Source organism: Cnephaeus nilssonii (genome assembly GCF_951640355.1).
Source record: "Cnephaeus nilssonii genome assembly, chromosome: 18".
In the NCBI taxonomy this organism is placed as follows: Eukaryota; Metazoa; Chordata; class Mammalia; order Chiroptera; family Vespertilionidae; genus Cnephaeus; species Cnephaeus nilssonii.
In genome coordinates this window covers 42,396,503-42,410,822 of record NC_137089.1, presented here as the reverse complement: position 1 = coordinate 42,410,822, position 14,320 = coordinate 42,396,503, and the positions used below count along the sequence as shown (strand labels likewise).

The following is a 14,320-nucleotide window of genomic DNA, read 5'->3' as shown; positions in this document are numbered from 1 at the left end:
CATAGTGACTGGTCGAACGGTTGAACAGATGGTCGGACACGTAGCATATTAGGCTTTTATTATATAGGATATTTCATAAACCTGATTTTTATAAATTTTATTTTTACTGATATAGTCCTTATGGTTGGTTAATTTTATTTTACAATTGCATATAATACACAAATATAAATGAATTTTACATGTTGTTTCAGGTTGAGATCCCTAGGAATCAGACTCCAAGATTATCATGTAGGACATTTATTAGGGAATGCTCTAAGGATCTACACCCAAATGAGAGGATGGAGGCAAACCTTGGTAGAGAAAGAAGTTAAGCTGTGATGCAGACTCAACACAGACCGCAGTCAATCCCATCATGAGCGCGAAAAATGGGATGGCTCTTCCGAGTTGTCCTGAGATGGGGGAAGACGGCCAAGCCTCTGTGCTCCTTGGATGTAAGCTGCGTCCAGGAAGGGGCCGGGCAATGGATGAGGTGACTTTCAAATGAAGTAGATTCCCAGAGATGTCTGCTAGCTGAGAGTTCTTAGCCAGTTGCCCTCCAGCAATGGGTGGAGTAAGTCCTTCAATCTGGAGTGTTGACTACAATGTAGGCCTTGTGCCTCCCACTCAGCTGCATATCTTTCTATAAATGGAAGTAGCCGCTTCTCCATGATTCTGGTGAACTGCTTTTTGGGGACAACAATAAGAGGAAGGTAAGCAGGACAGATTTGATGGTCCACCAAGGAAGCTGGACTTGAGGCCATAGCAAATACTTACCTCATTCTTCTAGAATCTAACCTAGAGTCTCCTCGCCTTCAGTCGATCCTCTGCAGTCTCAGTAGCTCACCTGGTGGCATCCCTGGGCTCTGAGCCTCCAGTCATCGAGCTCTTTGCAAGTATTTAAATAACAACTTCTAAGTCAGTAAAATATTGGTTTATTAAGAAATTGGGAGACTGTCGTGGGAGTTGAGTGTATACATATAAGGTTTAAAACTAAAAACAATACTGACAAAATGTGATATAAACACACACTTTCAAACTGTAGAGAAAAAATACGAGCAGCTGCATAGCATAATACTCTCCACGTCCCTCCATGCTAAGCGAAATAAGCCTTCAGAGAAAGATAAGTATCACATGATCTCACTCATATGTGGAATCTAATGAACAAAATAAACTGAAGAACAAAATAAATCCAGAAACATGGAAGCATGTTACAGACTGATGAATCTCAGAGGGAAATTGGGGGAGAGGGGAGAGGTTAACCGGGGAACTTATATGCATATATGCGTAGCCCATTGGCACAGACAAAACTGTGGTGAAGGCCTGGGAGGGGTGGTGAGGGGTGGAGGTGGTCAATGGGAAAAAGGGGGGGGGGGGTGACATCTGTAATACTCTCAAAAATAAAGATAAGCTTTTAAAAAATAAAAGTAAATAGAGCAGCTACAACATTTGAGTGGTGCTACTGAAGGGCAGAAGGTAGGGAAGAAGGGAATGGTCGGGTGGAGGACTGCACTATAAACTTCAAGCATAATTGTGTTTTTAAATGGTGTACTCATATACCCCATAGAACTACAATAAAAATCAGTAGACTTTTATAAAAACTACTGGTCCTCATAATACAAGAAAATTTACAAAGAAGCTTTAACTATGACTACAGAATAACAGAAGTGAAAACATTGAGTTTAAAAATGTATGTGCCAAGTGTACCTATACAATGTTGAAACTAGCCGGGGTCATACATTTCATTACTATGACAAAACTATAAAGCAAGCAATACTACATAATTAACACACAAATGTGAGGATCGAAGCTTTAATCAGTGTCTAATTCTACGATGATTTGGAAATGTGCTAATTAATTTTGCTCTGGCATCTAAACACCAGTATTATGGAACTCTATGCAAATTTAACTAGATGACCATACAGAAGATATTAGCATTATCTCTACAATTATAAAATCATTTTTGAACAAGAATGAAGTACCCCATTTCAGTTTTTTATTTCAATTTTTATTTCGAAAGTTCGGTGAAACATGGTATCACAGTTTTGAAATATTTTAATCTCACTATAATTTAACACTTTAAAAAATCTAGTAATTTTTGATTTTCAACAATAAAATTTATAAAAATAATTTTACATTTATAAAATGAATCATTATTTCACAATAAATTATTCCATCTTATTACATGAAAAAGTATTGTGCTATATAAAAGGAATAACTTTATCAATATTTTGAAAATATCAGTTCCTCTCATCCAGCACTGTTGGCAGTTAAATATACAAAAATATATTACAAAGTCCCTGACCACAGTTATTAAAACAAAATTGTTGGCAATAATTTGTAAAACATAACTGTTTAGTAAATATAGGCAGATAAGTTACAGGGTTTACTAATATGACTTTGTTTTATATTTTAAAGTTTTTTAATATCTTCTAAGAGAACAACACAAAAAAGTAAACAGAAATCTACAAATAATATCTGTATTTATAACAATCAAAAACATTCTTATTCATCACATAGAGATACCAAAGTAAATATTCAAAAAATGTAAGTTAAGAAAACTTTCCTCTTCTCTCTCTCTCTCAAAGATTTCCCAGTGGCACGAAGGTACCAGCTCTTGAAAGAATTTATTGATTCTATTTAACCAAAGATAGCATCTAAGGAATCATTTTCTACTATTTTAAGAGTTCAATTTCACTTTAAGAGCCAATGGGTTAGTTAACATTTACTGAACCTTTTGATTTGTAGGGTAACTGGGGGTTATTCGATCATAATCTTAGAAACTTTAAAAGGTCCTGAAAATATCATGTAAATCAGTCTCTTTCAGCTTGGGATACTTCTTTGTATCATTGATAATTATTCAAATATTTGTTGCCTGCTTCAGATAGAGAGAGGAGGCTGGGGAGAGAGAGAAAGGTCATGGGTTCACAGACAACCCATCATTAATTGTTTTTTTAAGAAGCTCCAGCTTTAGATGGTATCAAATGGTTTAGGGCTCCAATGAACTGCGCTCCCCAGTCCAGAGTTAGGCATTCAGTATATCCCTGGGTTGCTGGATTGTTGAAAACCTGATAAATTCGTCATTTTGCTTTTGTTTTTGTGATAACCTATCTGGTGTATCTTTTATTTTCTTTAATTTATTTAAAATATTATTTTAGGGGTAAGACTTTTATTCAAAGTACAAAAGTGGTTTCTTATCAAGCTGCCAAAATTTGGCACTCACTGCTTGCATGTAAACACGTGTTATAGGTAACATGACTGATAGCATTCCATCAATAGTCAATTACATATATTTGAATACCATAGCAAGAAGCTCACATTTTTCATCCCACACCGAAGATATATTTATTCTCATGAAAGTCAACCGGACCCTGGCTTAAATGAAGCTCTCGTACTCTCCAGGTTTATGAATGTTGCTTACATTATTTAAACCCTAGGCTAAAGGTTTCTTTATAACTGGAAGATAATAATACCTCTTTTACAGGGTTGTTGTGAGGACTAAATGAGGCCACACGTGTGTGTAACATAGGGGTGGTTAATTTGTCTCCCAGTATTAGTCTCCCCGAGTTGTAGTGTTGGTTGGCACAAGGCTTTCTTCCTCCTCTCCCAGTCTCCCTGGGAATTGGATGTGGGTATGTGCCAAGTCCTAGTCAATGGATGACAACTTCCAGATATTTTTTAGGATGGAGAAATAAACGTCTCTCTTGGTGGAGCCACTGTTTTAGGGATTTCTTTTTTACAGTTTAACCTGTAACCTCTCTGCTCAAACTAACACCTTTTATCTTAACATACAGCTTCAAATACAGTCAGATCTGAAAGAATACACAGTCATCCTTGGAATGGCTATTTATATTTTTCTAAACTGAAAATAGCCATATTTAACTGTGGACCAAAGACACTTTTTAGCCACAGGATGTCCATGAGGAATTGTTCTTCAAAGAACTATGCCCTATTTTACAGTAACTGCTTTACTGTTTTCTAATTTGCAATTTTAAAATTAAAAACTTGGTTCATTGTATATTCATCTGGGATTTCTGATATAATAATATTATCAGTCAAAAAAGAACACTTAGTTCTGCATAACATCACCCTAAAGCAATTATTTACAGATTTAAATTAATATGAAGGCAACAAATAGAAGTGGTACATAAGATTCAATGGCTTAAGGCCTGAAGCTAGGGGAGCTGGGAAAACCATATGGTATAAATGTATGGAAACTCAGATATACAATGGTTGCAACTGAAGGTTTCAGACAATAGCAAAAACAAACAAAATGAGTATAAAAACAAGAAAATAGGTTACCATCTTACAACAGCACCATGAAGAAGCCTTGGCTAAGAGTTTGCCAAAAGCACTATCCTGAGATTTCCAAGACTGGTAATTTTCACATTGAAGCAGTGCTGTTCAGAAGTAAACATATCCTTACAATGGCTTTTGTTTGGAGAGAGGCTGGTGTGAAATGACTGAAGCTTGGTTTGCGGCTATTTTGTATTGTTCTTGTCCAGAGCCTTGTGGTGGGGAGGGGAGTGGGGTTTCAGGAGTTGCTAAAAAAGAATCAGAGAATTGTATGTGATGGCAACAGTCACCCTGACCCATCATCCCATTAAGTCCTGCCTGACACCAATACACATTATTTTACTTTTCGTGTGTTTTTAAAGATCACACATAAAGTAGTGGTTTATATAACACTACAGGCCTGATGCACGAAAATTCGTGCAAGAGTAGGCCTTCCTTACCCCGGCTGCCGGCACAGGCTTCCCTCTGGCACCCGGGACCTGGGCTGGCTTTCCTTGGGCCACCCGCAGGCACTCGGGACCCGGGCTGGCTTCCCTCCAGCCCCAGCTTTGTCAGGAAGGACATCGGAATGATGTCCAGTCTAATTAGCATATTACCCTTTTATTATTATAGATTATCAGCTCACAAAGGTGCTCCCTTACCCTACCTCACCAAATAGATTTATATTGGACCAAATCTTTCTTGAAAACCTTAAAGAGTCCTTTTAAGGTGTGGCCTGCCTTTCTTAATAGCATTTGTGAGCATCTGATTCTCCCACACACCCAGCAGAAAAGTTAATGAAAAGAATGAACAGAATGCTAGTGTTTTTTCAAATCTTAGATCTCAAGTGTTATAATCCTATCTAATAAAGAGGGAATATGCAAATTGACCGTCACTCTGACACAAAGATGGTGGCGCCCATAGCCACAAGATGGCAGCGCCCAGCCCTCTCAGCCCTGCCAGAGTCCCCCAGTCCTGGAGGGGTGGCCACTGAGAGCGGGCAGCATGAGCGGCCTGGCAGAATGCTTGCTTCATCGCCGCGGTGATGAGGCAAGCATTCTACCCCGGCCACGGAGGGCCTCTGGCCGGGGAGGGCAGTTGGGGGCCATGTGACCGGCTGGGGAGGGCTGTTGGGGGCCATGAGGCCGGCTGGGGAGGGCAGTTGGGGGCCATGAGGCTGGCAGGGGAGGGCATTTGGGGGTGATCAGGCCAGCGGGGGGTATTTGGGGGCAAGCAGGTTGGCGGAGGGGCAGTTGGGGGCGAGCAGGCTGGCAGGCAGAGTGGATAGGGGCAATCGGGCAGGCAGGCAGGTGAGCGATTAGAAGCCAGTGGTCCCAGATTGTGAGAAGGATGTCCGATTGCCAGTTTAGGCCTGATTCCACAAGGACATCCCCTGGCAATTGGACATCCCCTGAGGGGTCCCAAACTGGAGAGGGTGCAGGCCAGGCTGAGGGACATTCCCCCCCATGCACGAATTTCGTGCACCAGGCCACTAGTTTTATAATAAAAGTGCACATGAAATAAAATATGTTTGATTTGGCTTCCACTAACTCAACCTTCTTAGATGACATTTTAAAATGAAGATAAGATACTTTTCAAGTGCTTTGAAATCTATGTTGTAGTTAAAGGCATCTGAAAAATACTGGCTTTGTCACATCAACATTATTCTATTACAATTGCTCTTGTTTGTCAGTTCCCCCTGTCAATGCAAAGAGCAAACCTAGCTATTTCACTGTTTAGAACAGTGTTTCCTTCCACTGCAAACTCTTTTCATATTATAAAATAATCTAGGAGCTATTCTATAATTTTCAAAAACTTAAAAGTATTTTAGTAATCATACTTATTATTATTTCATATATTCAACAGTGTAGAAAATATTTGATGATCAGACTGAAGCATTTCAAACTTTATAGATATTTTTTCTCCAAAACAGTTTCTTAAAATTTTGAAAAAAAAATTCTGTACAAATATGAGGACAGATTCTTTTTGCTTGGTTTTCTTTACTATAATAACTTTGGTATTATTAACTATAGATTAGCAATTACTTAGGAACAACCGTTTGAAATAGTTTAATTGACAAAAGAATAAACAAATTGCTTTCAACATTTATTTTGGGATACTTAGGGTGGATCTGAAACTTCAGAGGCCTGCTCTAAAACACCAAGAAAATATGCACAAATTAAGTTTTTCTGTGCATATGTGTATGTTTTGTTTTGGATTAAAACTAATTATTCTAAATGAGCACAAGCAAAGCAAAGCAAAGCAAAGCTTTCCTTTAAATGAGTCTTATAAATATTATGTTGAAAGAGGGGGGAAAATGAAAAAATGTGATGATGAGATTCTAAAAATATTAGAGGCAACAGCATGCTTTCAAACTATTAGAAACCTGGCATTTAAAAAGTAAAGAATTCAACCGCCAGCAGAATTGCTCAACCTTCTCGCCAGCTGATGCCTATAATGCTTAATGTGTTGTTAATGTTCTAAGTTTATGAATAACTGAGCTTGGAGAGACACAACTCCGAGTATTTTGGTGTGATACTGAGCTTGCCTCTCTTGGCTCTTGACCACCTGTTACATGAAAATGGTAACATCTGCTTTGCAAGGATGGTCCCCAAATAATCGCTTTCAAGTACACTGGGGCCCGCAGGTTAAATGTGCCACACTATCTCCAAAAATTGTATTTTTTCTAACAATTTCATTTCCGCCTCTGTCATATACTCAAAGAACTTCTGTTTCAGACACAATTACATAAGTCTACTAATGCTTGTATACTACACGGGAGATGTGAGAACACACATTTTTGTGGCCTCTACTTTCCTGGCCACTAGGTAGCAGCCGGGTGGTTCTCACTGAATTGTTACATTACCTTGAACACTGAGGTAAAAGAGCATTATAACGAGATATGAGTGGCTACTGTCAATTCAGCAGGTCATACAGGTGTGCGTGATCATGGCATCACAGTAACTCAAGGCAGCTCAGTGGGGCAGCTGGCTGAGTGTTCAGAGGCGACAGATCACAGGTAAATCTGGGATAATTACTGTCAATTCAGTGGTAATTCTTGATATTTGGTCAAATGGGGATTATTATCTCCAGGATAGTTTATAGAAATAGAACTGTGTTAAATCTGCAATGATATCAGATTAACGTAGCCACTTACAATCCCTAGTACTTATATAATTATTTTAGTTTCAAAGTGTTTGTCCAAGGAGCCCTCACTGTGCACATTTCTGATATGCACGAATCTCAGTCAGCACAGCTAATGGCACCAGTGCTGCAAAAACATGGTCAAGTGTTGTTAGCATGGTAACTTCCAATTAATTGTGAGTACCGCATAACCCGGAACTTCACTGCTAACGCGTCTCCAATCACCGCCTACGTAACAGATGTCCTGTGATCAGTGACCTAGGGCATCACGTCTTTCATCCTGTCCGTATTTTATTCATATTGGCACACATTTTATCCCAATCACACACTGACAACAGAGCGTGTACTTGAGTTCCCTCCGTGTCTCCCGGTGATAAATCCACGGGACATTTTGCAAAAATATAGACATTTGAAAGAGAATTGGCTAAAAAAAAAACACACAACACGATTCAAGTGCAGCAAGGAAACAAAAAGTGATAATCCTGGGATCAAAATTCAAACGGCACATGGATGGAGTTACGGAAGATAGCTGACCATGGGAATGTGGGCAGGACTGCTGTTTGAGACCCTAAATATGCTTCCAGGACCTTAGTGAAGGGCCCTCGTCAGCCGTCAGCATAAGTGAGGTGACTGGTTGTGTTGGAAAGGACCACGATGCCCCAGAGGAAACGAAACTGGCAAAAAACTTCACATTAAATGGATTCTCGGACATATTTCAGGACACGGAAAATGCAAAGGATCAGCACAGCAAATACAGTCAGTAACATTATAATAACTGTGTAGGTGCCAGCTGGGTACTGAACATATCGGGGCGAACACTTTGTAAAGTGTATGATTGTCCAGCCACGATGCTGCACACTTGGAACTAATGCAAAATAATATTAAATATAAACTGTAATTTTTTAAAAATAATAAAAGGAGGGGGAAAAAACAAAATGCAAAGGGTAAAATGTTAGAAGCTGATCCAGACGTCAAAAGAGTAACATTCATTAAGGCACATAAAAATCCTCACTTGCTCTTACAAGTTGCAGGAGGAGGAGGAAGCAAAAATACTATTTAAACTATGCTTCTTAAAATTTTTTACAGAGAAGTAAAACTTTAATTTTCAGTGTTTCTAATGTTTTACATTACGGTGCACAAAATAATTATGAGGATTACTCTGGTTTTCAACTTCCCTATATTTATTTTTCAAACTTCTCTATATATTTCTAACATAGAGTTAAAAGGGTTCTTAATGTTTTGAAAAATATTTTTGTGCATTTGTAACTGAGGTATAACTGACATATAGCATGATATGACAGTCATTTTTAAAGGTCACAAGAAACCGTAATTTTCCAGTGATTATTCGGGTTTCTGTGCATGGCCCCAGCCTGCATCATCATTTCTATAAGCCTGCAGACCAGCAGAGCTGGGATTGGCCATATATTCTTTTCTGCTCCCAAATCCATGAAGTAGAAAGGCTGAGGTACTATATCTCCATTTTAGGGAGCAAACTCATGCCTGGAGAATACGTGACTTGCTGAATGTCACAGTCTCCCACAGTTGAGCCCGGAGAGGATAACATACCCAAATCTTGCAGTTTCTGGGTACTAATAGATTCTTTCCCCCCAATTCCTCTTTTTCTCAAGTAATTAAGTTTAAGACAATGTATGGTTGAAAAGTAGCCCACATACTTACAGATCTGGTCTGTATGAACCAGTGTTGACATGGGGCCTAAAAGTATGGTTTGTCCAGTTAATGGATCCTGAGACAAATGTGGATGCATCGGATGATGGAGATGGCTGACGTCATTGGAAGCACCTGCAGAAGATAAAAAGATGGTCGCGTTGGTGATATTTAATCAGAAATGGCAAGTTTACCCTGGAACAAATGTTTTGATTGACAACTTGAATATTGCTATTTTTGCAAAGTGCTTTTTGGGAGTTCAAAAATAAATTAATAGAACCACTGCTGTATTAAGGACAATGTCAGCTTTCACTGTACACTGGCTAGATGAATGCTGTATCATATTATGTTGTCTATTAATAATGGACCTTGTATGCTGTTTCCTGGAATCATTAGGGTGGCTGCCTGTTGTTAAGGCAATTCCAAGAATCACTTACCTCAAGTTTATAGTATTTGGGGTCACCCTAATAGCATAAACAATTTTTATTTCAGGAAGACATCATTAGGGACACATTAAGCACCAGAAAACTAAAAATAAAATAAAGCGATTTTATCAGGAAATTTAATCTAGATCAAAATGCTTTCCTAACTTTCCTAACTATTCCTGGCATTTACTGCAGTAATGAAATCTCATTTTTCCCTTCTCATTGTCTTGTGTCAATTAATTATTTCAGAAGCAAAGTGTTCATTTTTATATATTATATATAATATATATGTGTGTATATATATGCATACACACATATTTTGGGTTAGTTTGCAATTCTGATATCTTTGAGTTTTTAAAGGAGTAAAGGCATAGAAAAATACAATGATACTTCAAGGACTATTACAAATAGAAAATATAGTTCTATTCACCACATTTGAAGGACCTGAAAGTTGAGGTTATTGGGACCGTGAAGAGTTAGATGGTGGAGGCTAGTAAGAATGGGGATTTTGATGCGTTCAAGTAATTTGTCCCCATCCAATGGGTATTGCAGACTTTCTAAATGTGAAAAGAAATTGAATTCATTCTGTCACAGACAGAAAATGAAAGGGCCAGACTTACTCGGAAGCACAAGGTGGGATGCTAACAAGTAAGAGACTCACCACCCAGTAACATCTCCTGGAGCAGGTTGTCAATCTTCACCATCCCGAAGAGCTTAACGAACTGGATCTGCTCGATCATCTGCCAGGTGATGCTCTGCAGCGTGGGCAGCAGCAGGAGCAGCTCCCCGAACCGCCCGCGGGAGTCGTACTGCCGGTCGTTGATATAGTCCTCCAGGCTCAACTGTACTTGGAACCGCATGTTCTTAATCTTCATGGGGTCACTGAGCCCTTTTGCATCTGGTGAAGGAACAGAGAGGGCAGCCTGAAGATTGGATCTTAACAACGTGCGACGGCAAATATTCCAATATTAAAAAGTCGTCTTATTTTCATTATAATTATTTTTTAATGGGTCTTTGGGAACAAACCTGGATCAAAAAATACAATGGCCTTCAAACAAGCGTACTCATTGTCATCGATCTGGATTTCCTGAAACGGCCGGACCAGCTCGTCTAGGACCCGGTTGGCCACACGGCTGATCTCGACCTCACAGCTGTTGCGCTGAATAATGTAGTTGTTTCCTGGGGGGAAAAATAATAAAGTCATACTGCCCCCAAATTGTCAGATACTGTTTAAATTTTTACAAACCAATGTTTTAAATGGCCTTCCCTTGCATTAATAATAATAGTACTTCATTTCTCAGTAGTGTTAAGTTAGAAAATCTTAAGGACACTTAAAGGATCAATAACATTGATAATATGATCACATGCATTTTAATAGCCTCAGTCACTGGTGATAACACTAAAGTACAGGCTAATAAACAAGCTAATAATTGACAAGAGAGAAGCAAAGTATAATGATTAGCTTTCCGCTATGTCAGTTTTCTACCAGTGTCTTACTCATTAATCAGCTTAATTCAAAGCCTACAGAATCTTTCTGGTTTAGAGTGGATTAAAAACACCATCCTTTAGTGGGGTTGGTATATGTAGGTATGACTATGATTGAGACACTTTTTAACAAACTTAAGTGGATATATTTTATTCAGATTGATAATGAGAAAGGTACTGTAGGGTCCTCTAAATGCAACAGAGCATTTAATAGAAATTGACAGCATGGTCTCTACAGCCACATGATGAGGCTTAGAATCCTGGCTCTAACCCTCACTAACCTTGAAACCTCAGCTTAACATTCTCCACCTGAAAAATGGGCTGAAAATAATAGTACCTATCCCTTAGGGTTATTGTGATCTACATATCAAAAAGTACTTAGAGCAATGCATATGACATAATAAGTGCTTGATAAATATTAGATATTATTATATTACATTCAATTTATTCATGTTTGGGAACAAAATATCTATCACATAAGTAGAATAAACAATTTAGTTATCATTTCATACAAGCCAGGAAAAGGTAAAGCTAATAAGCATGAGAGAGAACTTAACTCTTTCTATAGGAAATCTAATAAGTAAGTTAAGTAGGGTGGGAAATTGGAGATTTAATGAGGACAAAAGCTTTTCCTTTGTGTCATATCTTCTCCACCCACCTTCCCTTCCACCCGCCTCCCTACTTCTGGCACTGTTATTGAATCATCAGACATTTTCAGACACTGTCACCAAATTATTTTTAACTTGGGATTTTGCACATATCATGGGCAATGATATCACAGGAGATACACATGCTCATTAAAAACATACCCAACAGCATATATTACAATTATATATATATTACAATTACTAAGTAGACACAGAGGAATGCGAAACAACACTGAGATTCCCTAAGATGGTCACACAAGTCATTAATTCTTTGTCCTGATGATTTAAATAGACTCAAGAGTCTGTTCACTGAGCAACAGCTTTCTTTTACTTTTAATCTTAATACACCCTGAACGCACTCTGAACTTCCCTGCCATCAAAGCAAGGAAAAACAGGACCCGGGTGAGGGTCTGATCAATGAAACCCAGTCTGTGCAAGGAGAGCACCATCTGTCAGTGTCTCAGAATGCTCGGGACACACAGAATAGATCCTGTGTAAGAATGAAGCATGCAGAATTTTTTCTTAAATTAAAACAAAAAACAAAAAACTTACCCAAAAGCAAAATATCTTTATATATCATGGATCTCTTTGTAGCTCCAAGGAGTAAATGCTCCCCTGCATGAGCTCTCAGCAGGGCCACCTTAATGAAAAATTCCAAGTTGAACAATTAATGATAAAATATGATGATTAACAGATGGTATCAGATGAGTCTGGGATTAACTTAGTGTTCTTTAAGCCTGAGACTTTTTAAAATTTATTTAACAAACTATAATATTCATAGATAGTTGCCATCAGTAATCCTTCTATTTTTCTATTTGAGAATATCATAGAGTTAACTTTTCAAAATGTCTAAAACTAACAAGTCAATGTAAGCAAACACACAAACAAACAAAAAGACACAACAGAACAACTAAGTGTTCTGGAATGAAGTAAAATCAAACCAATTAGTGTTCAAATTCTGGCTTGGCCACTTATTACCTGTTTGATCTTGGGTAAACCAACCATTTATGTTTGGGACTCATTTGTTTTCATCTACCCAGTAGAGACAGTGAATAAAATTTCAAATTCTAGACATGAGGACTACATGAGAAAATACATGTAAAACACAATCTCTTACACATAATAAACTGAATAGACAAGAGTGAAGTGAGGGCCTGTGACATGGTGAAATGAGAATGGTGAGTCGGAGTGCTAACACACTCAAGACTGAATCCATAATTCCTTGCACTAAGCTCTCAACTGAGTTTCATGCATATACTTCATTGCCTACTGAGTATCACCACTAGAGATAACAGGAAGTGTTTCTCATTTAACACTGCAAAGTAATGCTTCTCCAGCATCTTCATCCTTGTCCAACTTGCTTGTTCATGACAAAAACAGGACTTCAGTTTGATTCTTCTCTAATGGCCCAGCAAATCCTATACCACCCAGGCCAAAGCCTTTGCCTTTCTAGCCCTGGCCTCCACAATATACTCCAAGCACCTAACAGGCATTCCTGCTTCCTTCCTGGTTCCTCCATCCCAAGTTTCTCCTTCCTGGTTCCTCCATCCCAAGTTTCTCCTTCCTGGTTCCTCCATCCTAAGTTCCTCCTTCCTGGTTCCTCCATCCTACATCCTTCTTGACAGAGCTACCAAGATGAGAGTTGTAAAATAATAATCACTTAATATCACTCCTTTGCTGAAAACTCCTCACTGGTTTCTTATTTTCCTTAGAATAACATCCAAACTGCTTGACCAAGGCCTCACAGGTTATAGCTCAATGCTTTGTCCCCCATGCACCTTGCAACATCTCTGCTTGCTTCAGGGTCTTCGAACATACAATTTCTGTACCCAGAATGCTATCTTTCTCCTTGACCTTGGCTTCTTGTCACCTGGGACTCAGGAAAAATCTTCTCTGATCCCCAATTTAAAGTATCTGTTACCACTTGACCCCCAGTCATTATCCAACAATTCATCCCATTTCATTTTATAGGATTTATCCCCACCTAGAATCAACTTACTCATAATCTATATATCTTTTATTGTCTGTCTCTCCCAAATAGAAGGTAAACTTTATGAGAAAAATGATGCAATCTGAATGCTCACAGTTCCTAAAAATGAACACTAGTCCTAATACATGTTTTTGGGTGAATTTACTGAGTGAATTGATGCAGAGTTCAGTTTTGAAAACTGTTAAGTGGAGATTATAAAACTTATGACACAGAGCTCCTGAGAGCATTAAGTAAAAGAATCTAATGTATAATGCAACTGAAAGCTAATTCCCCAGTGTCTTATCCACAATAGACATTGGCAAGCCATGGCTATTAATGCTATATTGTTAATATTAAAGTCTGAGCTCATAAAGAAAAACTGTTTTTTGACAGGTTACTGGAATTCAATTTCCCAGTTTTTAAATCACTATCTTCATATATAAGTCAGCAACTTTTAAAGAGGAGTGATAGTGAACATATAAAACTGATAAATAACATAACCCTACTTATATGGCTTGGGGTGAGACAAGGAGGTTTTAGCAATTTAGCATTATTCACTGTGAAACAACCTTCCGAGCCAGGCTATCTTTATGATATGTCAATAACCATGACTCATAACAGGAAGGCAGCTACAGAACATTTTGAGAATGATTTCAGATTTCACAAGATTTTTTTTTGTTCACCAAGTGGAATGTTCTCCTAGAAATGTAACTAAACTCCCTATGATTACTTTT

At 38.3% G+C, this 14,320-nt stretch overlaps 1 protein-coding gene across 3 annotated transcripts in view; it reads right to left on the bottom strand.

Annotated features, from left to right (window-relative positions):
• Positions 1-1,908: 1,908 nt before the first annotated feature.
• HNF4G (hepatocyte nuclear factor 4 gamma) overlaps positions 1,909-14,320 on the bottom strand; it is a 91,605-nt gene continuing 79,193 nt past the window's right edge. For 2 of the 3 annotated variants that reach the window (XM_079795812.1, XM_079795811.1), the window contains exons 7-11: positions 12,170-12,257; positions 10,512-10,664; positions 10,147-10,383; positions 9,073-9,195; positions 1,910-4,520 (exon numbers count right to left, since the gene is read on the bottom strand). In XM_079795812.1, coding sequence (XP_079651938.1) covers positions 4,399-4,520; positions 9,073-9,195; positions 10,147-10,383; positions 10,512-10,664; positions 12,170-12,257 — 723 coding nt within the window. In that variant the 3' untranslated portion in view covers positions 1,910-4,398. Of the gene's footprint in view, positions 4,521-9,072; positions 9,196-10,146; positions 10,384-10,511; positions 10,665-12,169; positions 12,258-14,320 lie in introns of all 3 variants that reach the window. The other variant, XM_079795813.1, reaches the window with a different exon arrangement.